Source organism: Podarcis tiliguerta, assembly GCF_965153285.1.
Source record: "Podarcis tiliguerta genome assembly, chromosome: 2".
NCBI lineage: Eukaryota > Metazoa > Chordata > Lepidosauria > Squamata > Lacertidae > Podarcis > Podarcis tiliguerta.
Window position 1 is genome coordinate 35,661,561 of NC_139535.1, and position 17,872 is coordinate 35,679,432.

Below are 17,872 nucleotides of genomic sequence, written 5' to 3' on the forward strand. Positions count from 1 at the left end.
AAAGCTTCCCCCAAAATGTGTGGGTTATGGGCTCCCCCTTCTGCAAGTGCCCCCCCTCTCAAGCACAAGACTATATTGTGTGAGGTTTCAACTGTTGCAAAAATGCTGTGGTTGGATTGTTGATGTGGTCAGATACCGCTGGTGCTCACAAGCTTGCACTGGCTGCCCATATGCTACTGGGACCAGGTTCGAGGTTCTCATATTAATTTATAAGGCCCTTAACAACTTGGGTCCAGGATAACTCTGGGACTGCCTGATCCTCTATATCTCTGCTTAAACACCAAGGACTTTCAGGGAGTTAATGATCACCCATGGCACCTATCCATGTTGCTTTGCATCGAGTATCAAGGGTCCAATTTTGTGGCACTCTCTTCCAGTTGAAAAAAAAATGCCTGATGACAAAGGGAAGTCCATCGACATCTGGAATATAGTAAGAGTCCTCATTCCTGCTATAGCTTATTGATGTCCAACATGGTCAGTTCTGTGATATAGGCTTCAGGTTTCATTCTTCACGCTCTTAATTGTTTTATCCACTTTTGGTTTTATTACATGTAATTGATTCAATTGTTTATAAAGATCTAAAATAAATAAAATACTCTACATGGATTGTGGGCTGTTAAATCATCACTGGAAAAACGTTTGAGAAAAGGTAAACTGTTTATTCAACAGGATGAGTCCACACCCAACCAGTGGTTTGATCTGCATGGCATCATCAGCATACATAACATAGGATCCAATCAGACACTCTAACTGAATGGCATTTTATCATACATTACAGAGACAATATCCATAAGAGGGGCGACAATCATTATACAGGGCAGCCAACCAGCAGTTTCCTAAGGTTTTCTGGCAAGAACAAAAAGCAGCCACTCAGAAGCAAATTGGATTCAGAAGGCCTATTGCCATACTGTGAAAACTGCAGCACTGCTAGGAAATTATATAGTCCAGGATTTACAAACAGAAAAAAAACCTGTCAGGTACTGTATTGTTTAGTCAAAGAGGGAGGAAAAGTGCATGGTCTTTATATCATTAAAAGGTCTTAAACATTTACATTGTTTGCTTATGACAGTTTCTGTACAGCAATAATATAAGGGTGGGTGCAATTGCTTTTAAGTCAGCACCGTTAACACGCATCACTTGGTTGAACAAAAGGAATACTGCCACCAAGTTACAAGGGGGTGAAGAAGAGAAGAGGCTACGACATCTACAGTCAGCCATCTCTGGGTGCAAGCTAAAGTAGCTGTGATTGAAGAAGAGAATTCTGATTTTATGGGGAGGATCAGAGGTCAATTCTATGGTATTTTACTTGCTTTGCATTGGAAACCCCCCATTTTAGAGTGCAGTGTCCATCAGTACTGTGGCATTGAGACACTCTCCCATTATTTGCCCAGAGGCCAATAAAGAAAAAGGAACAGTTTTCATTGTTAGGAACATTTTGAAGTTGAGAATTTTTAATTTTTTTATTTAAAGGCTGCATCTGGTATTTTCTTCAGCCAATTTAACCAACACTACAATGCCCCCCTTCATTTTGGCACCACACGCCAAATTATATATGCCCTGATATTGGTCTCAGATCAACTCAACACAGATGCTCCCATTACTGATTTAGGAATCGCATCAGCATGAACAAGACGTAATTAGCATAGTGAGCAAAAGACGAATTTGCTTCATTCTCCTGCCCCCCAAATGATTTACAATATCCAGCCCATGCACTTCACATTCGCTACTTTAATGCATTTTCAATTGTCCCTTGAAATTACTGTGTTGGGTCAAGCCAGATCCAGTTGTGTCTGAGTACACAGACAAATCTACCAGGAATTTCTCTTGTGCGAGACCGCACAGAAAATGGCACTTTGCAAAACGAAAAAGTTGCCAGTAGATTATTGTGCCCAAAAGCTACACAACTGAACTTTGTAGACACGTGCAAACTCTACCCAAGATTTGATGATTCGACAACATATTTTGCCAATGTTGTGATTTTTGTACTACACACAAATGCAGAAGGTCTTCTGCTATTCCTAGTGGTTGCCTGCAATTTGACAAACACTGCGGTTTGTATGTGAGTATGTGGGTAGCTCTTTAAAAATGCAAACACATTTCTTGTTCATACAACAGAAAGAGGAGGGGAAAACTTTAAAGCAATGCACCCACAGTATAATATTAACTGTACAAGAGATATCTTGATATGTCTAGTTCCCAAGCACATTTAATCCAAGCATTTGTTCCGGTGCTCAAAAGGCACTTAAAGATTTTTTTAAAAAAACACAACCCCACCTACAGATGAAGAAGCAAAAAATAATTTATTTTTAAAAAGACACTGGAAGTGTATCAAAATAAACCCTCAAATAAAGTCATGGTTTTGTTCTCAAGTCACTTTCAAAAGTATGCTTTAAAAAAAACACACCTGCTAAAGCAACTGTTCCCCATGAGCTAAAGTGGGGAAAACATAACTGGCAATGGAGATAAAATAGTTTGACAAATGATTTTTCCTCCACCCCCATCCCAATGCCTAAGACTTCACTTTCTTGCTCTTTACTACAGCAAACTTAACATCTGCTGTCATAATGACCTTTGGGTTACTCTAAAGTTGGAAAGGCAAGGGGGTGGGGGGTGGGAGAGATAAAAATAATTTGATGAATGAAAAAACACACACTCCTATATTAACTAATTGTGGCAATTACAAATGCCTACAACATCAGCAGACATGTAGGTAAACACAATTTCTCTTTGTAATATTATATTAAGGAACAATAATATAATAAACTACATACATTATTTTCCCTTCACACTATACATGGGAAGGTCAGGACTGTTTTAGGGATGGGGAGGTTGTTTTCATTTTTACCGATGCATTTTTGTTACACTGAATTATCTACTAAGTGCAAAGATTGGGTATCACTGGGTCTCAACTAAAATTTAGCCTTTAAAAAAAGTTACATTGTAGCAGTTACTTTTCATCATTTAAGCAGGTACACCATTATATAAGCAGACTAAAACAGGCAAGGGGCAGTTAAGAGAAGAGGGAACATGGATGAAGCATGCTTGCACATGAGGTATTTTAAAAAAGGAGAATCACACAATGGTTGTGTGTGTTTACTTCAGAGGGTAATAGATATCCCACCCAATACTTGGCTATTCTATGCATTTTATGTACACAGACGGGATTGGGGATGTATTTGTGCAAATAAAGAAGGATAAAATGGTAAGTTACTAAAGGAACAATCCTAAACTCATGGGAAGGTTGCCTGGCAAGCAACTGGTCACTCCCTCTCTGTTTTCAGTGGGGGAGACCAATAGCTGGAGTCTTCCTGCAGGCCATTGCTAATATAGTCCTCAGTATTCCCAAGTGCAGTGAGGGCAAAATGGGAGAATTCCAGGCATATATTGGTGCAAATAATCTCCCCTCCCCTCCAGGCATGTCCTGGACACCTTCTCATTGAAACCAATGGCGGGAATGGGGAGGCAAAGAGCTGCCGCCGCCACCACCCCAGCCAAACCCAGATCCAAACTGGCACAACCCTTGCAGGGCTTAATAAGTGATGGTTCCTCCATCGCGAACTCCCTGCTGCTGCCAAGCCTCCATAGGATTGCCTGACAGCTCTGGTCCTGCTTTAAATATGGTACACCATCCTGAAAGATGGTAGATGCCATTAAAACCAACCTCTAGGGAGTAATGGGAAACGAGTCCAGCTTCTTTTTAAATGATGGCTACTGCAAAATTAAAGCCAAAAGATGCCAAGAAAGCAAAGAAAAGTGCAGAGTTAATCAAGTGCACAGTCTGAACGAGGTTTGTCAAGAAGCACAATGGTGTTTAAATTAAAAGTGAAAAAGTCCAGCCAGAGATGTCCACAAAAAGGAGACAAAATAAAAAAATTGCAGCAAGAAGAGTCTTGAGTTCAGTAAATAGGGAAAAGTTTTAGCTATCATGCAACCCCGAGCTCTCGCTGCATAATTTTTTTTTTGCCTAGGTTAAATTTTAGAAAGAAACGTAACTTTGTTTTCATAAACTCCAAACGGCTGTATATTGTTATATAGTACAGTACAGAAAGTGCAAATTGTCACCTCATCAGATCAGTTATATATCTGACGTGGTCAAATATGGCTCATGCTATTCATGCAAGGGGACACAGTTTGAGTCAAGACCCTCTTGTGCTGCTGAGACATTTTAAAGGGAATGTGATTTTACCAAAATCTTCCTTGCCTGTTTTAATCCAGATTTTCTCCAAAGGAATCATTAGGATGGGGGAATAAAATATTTCAAACACTATATAAGTTAGCCTATTTATTTATTGTTATCAACCACAGGTTACTTCAGAGTCCTCTTCTGTTTTGAAAACTTCAAGACAGCAGGAGTTGAGTTTCTTTTGTACACACATAACATTGTGCTACAACATGAAGTACGTACAGAAAATCCTAGGTTTCCCCTTCACGCAAAGGGAAGGTGTACTACTTTTAATTTCTTTGCGTCCACAGGTGGTATACGCCTTCCAACCAGGAAATGACCACAAACTTCCATGTTTCAATGAACCAGTCTTTTAAGAGATGAACTTGCAGACAGAAATCCATCCATCTACCTAGCAGGGTAAACATCACCATCAGATGCACTTCTGTATTTGCACGACAACAGCTGAGCCAAACCCCCAGGGTGTTTCCTTTTGCTTGCTGCAACTCTAACGCCAAGCCAAGCCAGTGTGAATATTCAATTCAAGGACTGACCAATCTTCTATTGCTTAATGCACGGTTGCTGTGTAATCCACACACGCACACTCACTCACACACACAAAATCGCTCTCCAGCAGAAGTCTAGGGGTGAGTTTCTGAGGTAAATCTACTAAAATGTTACTGGGCTATGGACAGTGTCATATATATACTTCTACACAGACCAGAATGTTCCAGTGGTAATACATAAAATAGCCATCTTATTTGGCTACACCAAATATTTCCAGCAATCTTGATGAGTATGTGTGTAAAATATAATGAAATCCTTAAGCCACATCTACTGTCCTCAGTGCCATTGTTTTTCCAAGAGTTGTTTTCGCTGCCTTTTCCCTTCAGTATATGACATCATTTTGTACAATCACACAGGAAATGAAAATAGGGGTGGTTACCCATTTTTCCACCAGAGGTTCCCTCGGGATGGTGCTAGCTACATGGTGCCAGATTTATCTGAGGAGCTATTTGGGAAGATCTTCTCTGTGGGTGTCACTGCAGGACTACCCATTCCTGAGCTACTACTGCTACTTGATCGATGCTGGACAACTGGCCGGATGGGTCTCATGGGTGGGGGCCTAAGCTGAGCTCCAGCAAGCCGGGCTGAGAGGGCGGGCTTAAAAGTAGTCATCATCTCCGTGGTTGAGCTGCTGCTACGCCTCATGGCAGCATCAGGATCTCTGATCATGATGGTGTGAAGGGGGCTGGCAGGTTCAGAGTTGACAGAACCTATCTGAGGGTTCTTCATTGGTTCAAGGGTGTCCAGGACAACGTCAGGGGCTTGTTTCACAGTATTTTGCCTTTCAAGCTCACGCAGCTCATTCAATGCTGTGCTCATTGTCTTCTCAATGTCCTGTAAACACAACAAACCGAAGCAGAGGGGTTAAACTGTTATCATTCTTGCATTAAATGACTTAAACCTGTCCATTACTTGTTTCTCGTGGTCACTTCTTTGCTTGCATTATTCAGAGGGCTGGATTCAAAAAACCACAAATGGACCAATTTTTGCCATATGTGATGGTGGAAGTCTTTTTAGTACTATTTTAGGTAGGTTCTAAAACAGCTCTCATGTTTACATTTGCCCAAGAGCTGTTGAAGAACATCAGACCATTTCACTTTCCCAGTGCTCTATTGCAGTAGTAGTGGCCCTCCAGATGTTGTTGGACTACATCTCCCATCATCCTGACCTTTGGCCATGCTGGCTGGGGCTGATGGGAGTCAGACCAGCAACATTTGGGGGGGCAAAGATTCTCCTGCTCTACTTTAAGATGTTGAATCCATGAGCAACTCTCTGGACTATAAATAACCCTCAAAATTGCTGAACCTCAACAGCTCTCAGGATAATGTGAGCCCACCAATCAAGTTTCTTGATTAGGAGTTCACTTTCAGATGAAAATAAACCCCATGTTGTCCTGGTCAAATGGAAGTTAACAGGCCCAATTCTCCATGGCTATTTGTTAATTAAAAGTATGTATAGTCTGCCTTTCAGCTTCCAACATTATTCAAAACATATCAAAATAGAAACATAGAATAAAAATAAAAAACACAGCATGATTAATGCAACTGAAGGTTGTATTCTTGATTTCAACATGAAGTGAGTTCTCCCAGCCATGGTTTCAGTTATGGTTATTAATTCTCCAATGCTCTTCCATGCAATCCAGCAGGACAAAGTCCTCTTTCCTTTTCTGTATGGTACAAGTATACTGGTTGGCCACCTTCATGTTTCTGCTCAGATGATGGCATCTGGCTGCCAAGAACTCTTTCCCCCACTATAGTAATGAGTGGGAGTAGCGTCATCCATCATAGTCATTTAGTATTTACCAAGAAATCTGTTAGTGTATCCGTTTTGGATGGATGGCACCTACCCTCCTATGCATTTAAGGATAATAAGCTGACATGAAGGTTTCACTAGAAGGCCATTGCAGCCAAAATTAGAGCCCAATTAAACTGAAATGGGGGAAATGAAACACTACCCTGTAAATTATACCAAAGCACTTAAGGAACACAGCAGCTATGCCAAGAGGAGGGTTTCCCTCCTATTCAGTATTGTTTTTTTATTCAAACCTCCGTAAGATTTTGAGTTGAAAAGTGCATGAGAACAGGCACAATCCAAACGTCCTTTGTGCTGGCTCGATGGGGGCAGGTTGGGTTGGAAAAAGGTATCCCTCCATCAACAGCCTTTGCTTGTGAAGTGTGGTGCAGAGGTCCCTGGTTCGGCCTGTTGAATGTTGTAGGTGGGTGAGCAGGAATTGTTACCACTAGAAACCACGAAAGAGGGCATGCCAGGGGAAGGGCTGAGCCCAAACTGGAACCTGAGCTTGCCCCTCTGCTTTCACATGATGGCACTGTGACAGCTCCAGGCCAGTACTGCAACTTGCCTACCATCTTTCATGGACCATGGATGTGGCAATGGCCCCTGTTAAGCTGCACCAGGCAGTGGCTGAGGTGCATTGTGCCTTAAGGCATTAGGGATCTGCAAGATCCCACTCAAAATTAATGTGGGTGGAAGGTGGTATCAATACTGATCCAAGAAACTATTCATCTTTAACTGAATCTAGTTCAGTAAAACAATAATATTGCTGTATCCTTTAATTTAATAACGCCACAGTTATAAGCCTCCTGAACGTAGGTTCGTTTGTTTTTAAAAAACACTTTTGTTAAAATAATTCCCCCCACACTGTAGGCATCGCAGATATATGATGCAAATCCTATTCTGATTATGTTGACAGTAGAAGGAGCACAAAACAATTCCAATTCTCAATACAGATCAGAGTAAAAATGAAAGAAAAAATGGCACTAATTATTCTTTCCATCATCATAGTTACTGTTAGGCCATTTAGGAAAAATAATGTGATTACGATTAAAATTATGCTGTTATAAAAAGAAAGTGTTGCTTTGCCCACCCCCTTTACCTAACCCCTGACATTGGTACTTGAGAAATCTGCTCAGAACTCAGAAAATAAACGGCTTCTTTCAGGCCCATCTAGTAGAAAAACAATATAAATTTTGTCACAAAGACAGGCTCAGCCTCGACACATAACTTTTGATAGTTACATATGAATAATGCATTTTAGCAGCTTCAACCGATAAAACTGACCCATCGTGGGGGGGGGGGAAACCACCTTGATTTTGGGATTGCACTACAGCAAAATTAGCATATGTATGTATGGCAATGGCCATAAACACTGTCATTTTATGTAGAAACAAAAAGAGTCATATATATTTACTTTAGGATGGAGACAGAAGGTGATTGGAAAGAGGTAGCGCCTTTCTTTGAAATCCCCTCTAGCTATTACACTTCAATGAAACCCATATGAATTCCAAGTTCCATAATTTTGATTTACAAAAAACAAAAGAAGATAGCCCTCGATGCCACATAGGTTTTGAGAAAGGATCTTTGCAGAACGTGGATTTGAAAATGTACACAGGATGTGCTGTGAGGCTGTCTACTCAGAACTCTACTCCAGAGTTCAATGGGACTTATTTCCAGTGTGTTTGGAATTGAAGCATCAGTGCTGTAAAGGACATATAATGCCAAATCACACCACTGCCAGCTTATTTTCTGAGGAGTACTCATTTGATTATCATGGTTCATTCTTTCATTTAATTTGAAGATTAATATAGTCCAATCCAAATTTTAAATAAGCCTCCTTGGCTATCCAGGACTTTTTTTAGGTCCCCTTGAACGAACACTCAGCTATTTGCCACATTTCTTGCCAATGTGAAAAGGTGCTTTGATAAAACATAGAGGCATTTCTCTCTTAGTGTTGCCACTTGCTCTGACTTTAGTAGGAATTTCTTTGTGCTCTTTTCTTTTTCCTTGCATTTCTTCTCTGCTGGTTAAAAGAAGAAGATATTTTAAGAAAACAGTCTAGAAACAAAATTTGTGGCCTGGAGATCATGCCACCCTATTTTGTTTTTAGGGCAAATATAATAAGCTGCTCTATTATTAAGGAAGGTTTTTTCTTTCTTCTAGGTAACCATCAACTGCCTGCAGAAGTTTTTAGATGCTCTGTTGGCAGTTCCCTCTCTGCTGGCCTCTGTGCTCGCCCAGATTAGGAGTAATGGCCCACAGAAACACCAATTCATTCTAATAGCATAAGACAAAGAGCGCCCACTGCTAATGTCATTCTATTTGGTTTACTGCTGTGCAAATTAAACACTAAACAAAAAAAGGAGGAATAAAAATGAGATGGAGTAAAGAAAAGAAAAACACAATTTGAATGAAAACAAAGTCTCCATAATCCTCAAGCAGGGACGTGTGGGATAATGGCACTAAACCTAAATCATCACACTGCAATATATATATATATTGATGACTGCCTTTAAAAACTGAACACCACCAGCCACTAGTGTTACTATGGCGAAAAGTCGCAGCAAGCAATAAAGTGACAACATAATCAATCTATCAACAGCCCACACAGAAAAGGTTGAAAGGTGTCAAAAGCTAATAAGTGTTAGATTGAAAATAAACAGCTCCACCAACCTTTGAGCAACCCATGCAAGCAAAAGGTAAAGAGGCTCAGCTGAGAGTTCAGAGAAAAATGTTCCTCCATTTAGTCCTTAAAGGCTACCCGCTAATACTGCCACTTGCAGCTTCAGATTTAAAAAAAAACCAGGAGTCTCCCCTCCCAATCCCCTTGTTATTGTTTGTCTGGATGCTTTATTTCATACAAATCAACATTTCCCTCACACATATCCTCCCCCCCCCCCCTCGGCAAATGTTCAAGTCCTGGTGGTGGCAGTTTTTGTTGGATTAAACTTCCCCTCCCCGTGCACTGTAATCCTGGTCAAAACTGACTCAGCGACCTGCTATAAATTTGAAAGGCCTAACCTGGTTTAGACTGACATCTAGTCTGGACCTGAGAGAGGTATGAACATTAACCTTCCCCGTATCACTAGCTGCTAGTTTATTGTTTATTTACTGGTACAAAACTTGTCCCACTTGCCAGCCAAAATTGGCTCATAAAGCCAGTTAAAACTATAAATTTTATTTTTTAGTTCTGTGAGCTGGCAGTCAGCACGGTTCAATGACCAGCATAGTGGTCAAAGACCTATACGACCTAAAAATCATCTGGTTTTATGCAAGATTTCTGATCTTAGTCTCAGTTCCCATTCTGTGAAATGGGAAAAATCAGGGAACCTTTTTATGAGAACATTGGTTTTATTCAGATTCTAATTAGAATTACTTAGCTTTTGCCGCTCTCTGGTCACAGACTACTTTACTTCTTACTTTACACAGTTTGGAGATTGCTCAAATGCTCTAGGGGGACACATATTGCACTGGAAGGATAAGCACTAATGCGTTTTAAAAGTATTTGCTTTTTTAAGATTGAAATACACTGCAGTGGCCCAACATATCAATCCCCGGTTGGCTTCTGGTGGGTCACAGTGGTCAGTAAGCTTCAGTCCAGTCAAAAATTAAACTGGATCCACTGCGAAGTAAAATCCTGTAAAAGTTTGGCATGGTTGTTGATTCACATACTGCAAATCTAGAAACTAGTGCATCTTAAAGAACCCAGTCTGGATGGCTCAATATAGACATGGCTGAATCCCCTGAAATCTGTTCCCTGAAACCCTCAGTGAATCTCACTTTTTCATAACTGCAGCCTCTCCTACCTCTGCAAGTGCTTCGGCTTCTAGTGACTTCTGATCCCCAAGACTACTGTGCCGAGTTGAGCTGCAGGTGGGCCTCAGTGGGTGGCCGTCAATCAAGGCCTTCCTGTCTGGATAATTGATGCTGCCAGCACTGCCAAAAGTGGCCATCCTGCGCTTCTCTGGGCTCTCAATCCTGCTTCTGTTCAGTGGTAATATGTGGGGACTGCTGGGACAAGCTGCTGCTCGAGGAGGGGTGTCTATCCCAGGACCAATCCCTCTGGGAGGGCTGTGTGTATCGCCTCCACTGCGACGGCGAGGGATTGCTGCCCCGTCGGATCTCAACCTTACCCTGTGAAGAAAACAACAACAACAAGAGCCGTGTGAAATCCCCACTCCAAGCTTCCAAAGTCATCTAGACTAATAAATGGATCTCTACAGACCCCTTCCATTTAAAACACAGTATAAATCGTACAAATTGGCTCATAAATTTCCTCCAGTTCATGCATTGACTATCGTGCCCGTCACAAGAGGAGGAAAAGACAACGCTTGCATCCCGATGAGAACAAATCAGTTTCCTACCGTCCCATTACTCCCCCAAATCCGTAGTCTGGAATATGGTCTGTTGGAGACTGGATGTCATTCTTTGATGAGGCTTTATCATCCAGCAGAGGTCCACTACTTGCCTCGCTGTCTGCCTTCTGACTCAGGCTGTCTGAGAATGCATCGTCCCTATGAATAATGAAACTCTCTGTCAGCCAGAACAGAATAACTGAATGCCTTCTGCGTGAGGGAGAAGCTCTGCTTGATTGTGGAGGAGGGGGATGCAATAATGTCGGGGGAGAAGCGGAGCTGGAAGCAGGCAGCTCAGAGTTCCACTCTGCTGCCGAACTTATTCCTTTACCATATGTAAGCCCCTACAGATATGAAACACCAACTCTTATTCAGCTGACCAACAGGGTCTTTGGCTTGTTCTCAAACCTTTTGCTCGCTACCACATAGAAGCCAGTTAGTGCAGCAATCTGTAGAGTTAATAAATTAAATCTACAGGTTGCTGTACTAACTGAAAGTACAGTACATACAAAATAGAATAGCAGACAATACAAAGACATTTTGTAAGAGGGGAAGAAACATATTAAAAAGAGGCTGCTTATTATTAGATATTAATTGGCATTGCTATAATGGGCTATTATTGGAACAGTATTGGAAAACTAATTTAAAAAAAAATAAAAAAGAAGAAGAGGCCTTCTTTCGTGTGGATGAATGAACAGACTCAAGGAAGCTATGCATTATATGGCTCTATGCCCCATAGTTTTTTGCGTGGTGTGTGGGTTGGGGGAAGGGCTTCTGTTGAACAAAGTCTTTGAAATTTTCACGCTTGCAGCTGTCAACATCTGGAAGAATATTCCACTTCTGCAATGGAATGGGGAATGATGCACAAATATGAGGAGGAAAGATAGTAAAAACATTTTTACAGCACAAGAAAGCTGAACTTTGATCCAAAGAACATGATGAGTGGAAAGGGAGTTTTCTGCTTGACTTTTTCTACATCAAGAATTCCAGATTTATTAGCCAAATCTATCACGATATTTCAGTATATTCTGGATCTGACACACATACAACCACTCTCTTACATATTGTATCAAACTATCCTGGACGCAATACCTGTAGAACATAGGAGACATATGCTTTTATGTGAATACTGCTTAAGAAGAATGGCACAGCGTTCTGCCAAAAGTGCAATTATTAAGTGCATTAAAAACGATGTGCAGGAAGGCATCAAATAAGATTTAAAAGAAAATAAACCTACCCTTCACTCTATGAGTGAAGCACAAGACAACAGACCAATTTCCACCCAAAACAAACAGCTAACCTATCGCACTTCACTTGTTCAGCAAACTTCTTCCTACTTACATATCTTGCACCACTATGTATTGATGTGGTATGAGGCCATCCACGCCATTATGGCGACCTTCCCACCAGTCTTCAGATGCTCGATGGTACAATAGAAGTGAGGCACCTTTCTTGAAAGACAACTCGCGTGGGGACCGCCCAATGTAGTCAAACTTGGCAATAGCTTCAATCTGTTCCACCTCTGTAAGCAGGCAAGAGGGAGAAGACGAGAGAGACAATTAAAAGGAAGCTGCAGTAAGAAAGCAATGGAGTGCACTCTGCGATGTAAGATAAGATTTCACTGAAATGTTTAATTTTCTTAATAAAATTGGTATATTGCTTAATTGTTGAAACCTCTCGGCGGTTTACACAGTACAGCTAACACCATCCTTTTTCAATTTAGTTTAATGCTGTGACAAACTTCAGAGCTGCCTTTGATTTTAGCCTCATTTAAAAAATTTGATGTTATTACAGTAATCTGAATTACTGGTAAAGTAGCAGCTCTTCATGGGGGCGGGGGGGGGGGGTGGAGAGAGAATGAAATACTAGGCCAGGATTATGCAGATGCACACCATCAAGTGTGAAGACACCACTGCAGTTATCTCCACGCTTCTGCCACCTTCCTACATATGCTTTTCAAGAAACTCAAGAGTCCACCTGGATACACATTTGAGCTGCCCCAGCATGCGACAGATCTCAGAATTAATGTACGCATTTTTGCAAATTCCTCCCATTCTGTCCAAAGGACAACGTACCCCAAATGGCAATGGATATTCTGCATATACTTGTTCACCTCTCCTGACGCTTTCGTCTGCTTTTTGCAAATATGTTTCGGGTATAAGCTATAAAGTCACTGTGGATGCATGCCTTTGTATGGGAGCAGTCAGAGTCAACTCTGTATGAACCATCCAGAACCGGCCCACACTCTGTGGGTCATTTTGACAAGTGGGTACAGCTGCTCAACTATCAATCACCTGACATATGACATCAGGTGATTCAAAGTTCAATCTGTGGGAGCTGGTGGAGAGTGGAGCTAAAATAGAAGATAAGCCACTATCTGTTTAAAGAGCAGGCAGGCTGCCTTTTAAGGAGCAGGAAGAAACCTGTCTCCAGTACTACAGTGTACTACATCAGAATTGCATGCAAATTTCTCTTCATATACAGATTTCTGTATGCAATTTTACCTAAAATACACATTTTTGGAAAGCAATATTCCTCAATGCGGTGCATTTTTGTATGTTATTTTCACTAATAAAAGAAGAAGAATCTTTATTACGACTATAGGCAAGCATAAAATATCTGTATATTTACCCAGGTCTGTGAATTTTTGTCCACATTACATAGTTAGAGATCTGCACTGCAGAATTTGGACCAATTTGGAGGGCAGGCTCTGTTTTGTTTCGCATATTGTTTCAGAAAGTGAAAAATTAAGTTAAGTTCACCTTCAAATGTGAACTGAATTTTTCCTTCATACCTATTTGACTCCCCCATTCTTCCACAGAACTCAGAGAAGTATATTTCATTTTCCTAGCTGACCCAGGTAACAGCTAGGTTCAAATGAAGTCAGCTTCAGAGGCAGAAAGCTTTGGACCATTATTTACACCACCTCTTCTCTACATACTTGAAATTCATTCCCTCAACCTAGGTCACTTTCAGGATCACATAAATTGGTTGTCTAGTTCAGGCCTGTTCATTCCAAGCAGTGAATGAAACAAGATTTGAGACCTGTGGTTAAATTCCCATATTGGAAATCCACACTTCAAAATAGAAGATAGTCCAAACTCTTTTCAATTGTAGCATAGCTCATAATGGGGCCCAGCTCTTAATGGGCTTGATCCCAATGAGTCAATCTGTTCTGCTAACCACCCAACCACCCTCGTCCCAGTGACAACTTAGTTTTACAAAAGAAATGGAGGAAAAATGCAGGCTTCTCACCGGCATCCAGCTGGCCACTATGAGAACAAAGGCTGGACTAGATGAGCCACTGTTCTGATCCAGCAGGCCCTTCTTATGTTCTTATGGCAGGAAGAGCTGGCTTGAGATAGGAGAAACCTTGTAGGCCACTTATAAATGGCCTGGATGCTCCTCAACATACATATAAGCTAGTTAAGCAGAAATCTGCAAGGTGTCTCCAACTGTTTGTGAACTACAATTCCCATCATCCCTGACCACTGGTCCTGCTAGCTAGGGATGATGAGAGCTGTAGTCCAAAAACAGCTGGAGACCCAAGCTTGGGAAACTCTGGCCTAGCCTATTTAAATCTAGCATTTCTTGCTACTGTAAGTGAACTACAGGATTTGCGTGAGGAGGAAACGGCAGGGGAAACTAGAGGCAAAATCTCCCACGTTGGGCTTATTTCTTGGGAGAAGTTCACACACACCAAAATGCTTGAAATAAAACCAAGCATATTAGGAGGCGAGCCAGAAGAATTCACCCACGACTTATTCAGATGTGTACGGCTCTGTTTGGCACATTTCTTTACATATATTTTTAAATTATGAGCAGAGGAAATAAATTCTAGAAAGTGTCCTTTGAGCTTGTTTACCTGATCCAGGGTACACAGGCTGCAAGTTCAGAACGGTTATCCTGAAATCAACAAGCTTTCCTCAGATTTGGTAAGACTACACAGAAATAGAGGAGGAGTTCGTAGTCTTCCATCCCAAGGCTACCACATGAACAACATCAGTAAGGCAGAAAAGATGTAATTGTTCAGAGGCATGCCTGTATACATCTCTGTTTCCTCTATACAATGCAGAAAGTGAAATGTCCGATTCACTTGGACAACTGGTTATGCCACTTATTAGACCTTCTATAAGCCCACCCTGTGACAGATAGATAATCACTCACTTCAGGAAACTCCTGAAAGGACCAATTACCCACAGGATACCATCAAGCTAAGGAGGTCTCCTGAGAGACTATCTTTCCCACTTTTAACTTGTCTTACCCCTTGGAGTGACTCACATAAACATGCAAGAAAATTAGAGGCTGAAGCAGGTAAGAAGCTGCTACCCTGCAACACAAAGTTATGTAAACAAATCTTCACTGCAGTGTGCCAGATTAATATTCTACAACCACATGTCACTTCCTGGGCCACTCTAAAAAAAAAAAAGGTTTTCAACGGATGCTATCAAGCACTTTATTAGAACAATTTCATTTTTTTTAGACGCTCAATTATCTTTTTTGGAAGACAAAAAAATCCTCAACCCCCTCCCATCCCTAGACTAGCATGTCAAAGGTCCAAAGACAAAACTAAATTGGGGAAATGGACTTTAGGTATGTAACATTTTAATTAAGGGGAAACAAGTTTATTTGTTTGTTTGTTTGTTCTCTTAATATCCAGATAACAATAAAATAATCTGACAAGGATTTGGCATGGAACAGAGCATGAAAATTATGGTCTGCTAAAGATACTTGAAAAGGTTTTTAACTTCCCATAAGATATATGTACACACACACACCTCACACCCCATTGTCTCTGATGAGACACATTTCAGAGTTTTTCTGAAGCAATGTGAAATGTGCGAAAATCTGTTTACCAGAGACAAAAATAGGATGAGCACAATGCTTCTTTCAAACTACCTGTCTCTAAATAAACAAAAACAAAAACGAAGTCTAATCTGCTTCCAGAATAAAATGGTTTCAAAAAATGAAGGGTAGACACACTCATGAAGGGCAGGGTCCTATCAGTGGCTATTAGTCAGGACAGCTAAATGGAATCCCCCTGATTACAGGCAATTCAGATGGTATGTTGGCAAAGCCACTTCCGAGCTCATGAGGAGGGGGGGTTGCGGGCCACCCCCTCCCACACACACAGGGGCTGGTTCTAGCCCCCGCGAGAATAGGGAATCCCCGGGCATGCCTGCGACCCGGCCCGCCAATCGGCGGGCAGGGGAGGTGTGGCCTAGCCCATTTAAGGCCGGCTCGCCCGGGGACCGCCCTCTTTGTCCCGTTCCAGCTGCCTGGTTTTTCCCATCCCACCCTCCCTTTAGGCTTAGCTAGCTTTGACCTTGCTATGGACTCTGGTTGGTCACCGCAAGGGGCCTAGTAGGAATTTTTCCAACTTGGCGCACTTCCAGCCTTTTGGTTTTTTCGCCTACCTCGTAGCAAACGTCACAACTTCTCCGGTATTGGCGGTTAGGCATTGGCAGGGGTTAATTGTTATGCAAATGAGGGGGGAAGGAAGTGCCATCACCTTCCCCCAATGAAAAGGGTAGTCCGGTAGAGGACTCCGGGGGGCGTTGCCTTGTCCGAAACCTAGGGAGGTGAGGGCCACCGGCACGCCCCCGAGTGGTGACACCCGTGGGATCCTAGTTGGTGTACTTCAACAGGACTCCCACGGCTGGTGGATAACCCTTCCTGGTCCCCATGCCGGGTAGTCGATAGTAGCCAGTGTCTAAGGCCAATACCTTCTAATTCCTGTAATCAATAAAGTTGCGGCCTTTTATGCCCATTAACCTTAAATAATGTGTCCAGTGTTTTCATTTCACTTGGGAGGAGGGGACTCGCCACGCAACAACAACCTGGAAGCACAGTACACCGTATCATCTTGATTATGATTTTTTTCTTGGGCATTGTTTGAATCAGAATGCTGGACCCAAAGAACCTTGAGCAGGTCTAGCAGATCAGTTCTTATGTTCCTGTGTGCAGGAAGGTAGAGACAGTTTTAGGAACAGACTTCAAGACCCGTCTTGGGCAATATTGGGAAAGGCATCTTACCTCTTTACCCAGTCCAAAGAAAGTGACATTTGGGAGTAACAGGCAGAACCTATAAAGGACTCTCACAGAATTGGAGAAAACTATGGTGGCGAATGTGGGTTATCTCACATAATCTGAGAATTGCTATGTTCCTCACTAGGGCTGTGGGTTAGGTGGGGAGGGGAAAGAGACTAGAAGAGAGTATGTAAATTTATAAAATGAAACAACTCTTCTTCTCCATGCTTGTGTCATGGTTAATCACCCAGAAACTCCAATCAGAACTATTAACATAATCATTCAAGCATAAAATTGCCTAAATGGAAGCTTGCTTGCCTTTCCTTTTCAGTTGAGGTAGGTTGTTAGTCACCAACAGTGAAAAATGAAGGTTGACATCTCCCCCCCCCCTTCCTCCCTTTAAACATCCATCTTCAATTATTGGAATTATTCTTTGTCCCTTCTCCCCGTCTTGGGCCTTTAGTACATTTCAACTGTTTTGAGCCACTGCCGCCATTTCCCCACAACATGCATCAATAGGGCACTGGACTTTATTTGCAGCGTTGAAGGGAGAATATTAATGGAACAAAGACCACAAAGCAAGCAGACAACATGCAGGCAGAGTCATGCAACAGGCAGGATTCTGGAACAATGTTTTCTAATCTGCAAAATAAGCCAATTGAAATGGCAACATGTGGTTCCAGGTTTATTAATTCTCACTGATGTCCAAATCAACCTTGTTCAGTCTGTAAAATAAAAATAAAAGTAAGGATGGATGGGTAGGTGTGTGCATGGATAGAATACAAATCTCCCCCAGCCCCCAATCATGAAGGTGTGGAATTTAATATGGAACGAAAGAATCTAACTGAGCTCCTTAAGGCTACTGCCCAATATCCTTCTGATCATATTTCTGAGCTGAAAGTAAGTATTTTGGGATGGGGTGAATTATAGCTGCAGAAATTATAGCTGCAGAAATGTTTTAGCT

At 41.7% G+C, this 17,872-nt stretch overlaps 1 protein-coding gene across 3 annotated transcripts in view; it reads right to left on the bottom strand.

Moving 5' to 3' along the window:
• Window positions 1–638: 638 nt before the first annotated feature.
• Window positions 639–17,872, bottom strand: part of SRGAP3 (SLIT-ROBO Rho GTPase activating protein 3) — a 177,895-nt gene continuing 160,661 nt past the window's right edge. For 2 of the 3 annotated variants that reach the window (XM_083424765.1, XM_083424766.1), the window contains exons 19-22: window positions 12,220–12,400; window positions 10,888–11,037; window positions 10,330–10,657; window positions 639–5,563 (exon numbers count right to left, since the gene is read on the bottom strand). In XM_083424765.1, the coding sequence (XP_083280891.1) occupies window positions 5,147–5,563; window positions 10,330–10,657; window positions 10,888–11,037; window positions 12,220–12,400 (1,076 nt within the window). In that variant the 3' untranslated portion in view covers window positions 639–5,146. Of the gene's footprint in view, window positions 5,564–10,329; window positions 10,658–10,887; window positions 11,038–12,219; window positions 12,401–14,743; window positions 17,634–17,872 lie in introns of all 3 variants that reach the window. The other variant, XR_014507527.1, reaches the window with a different exon arrangement.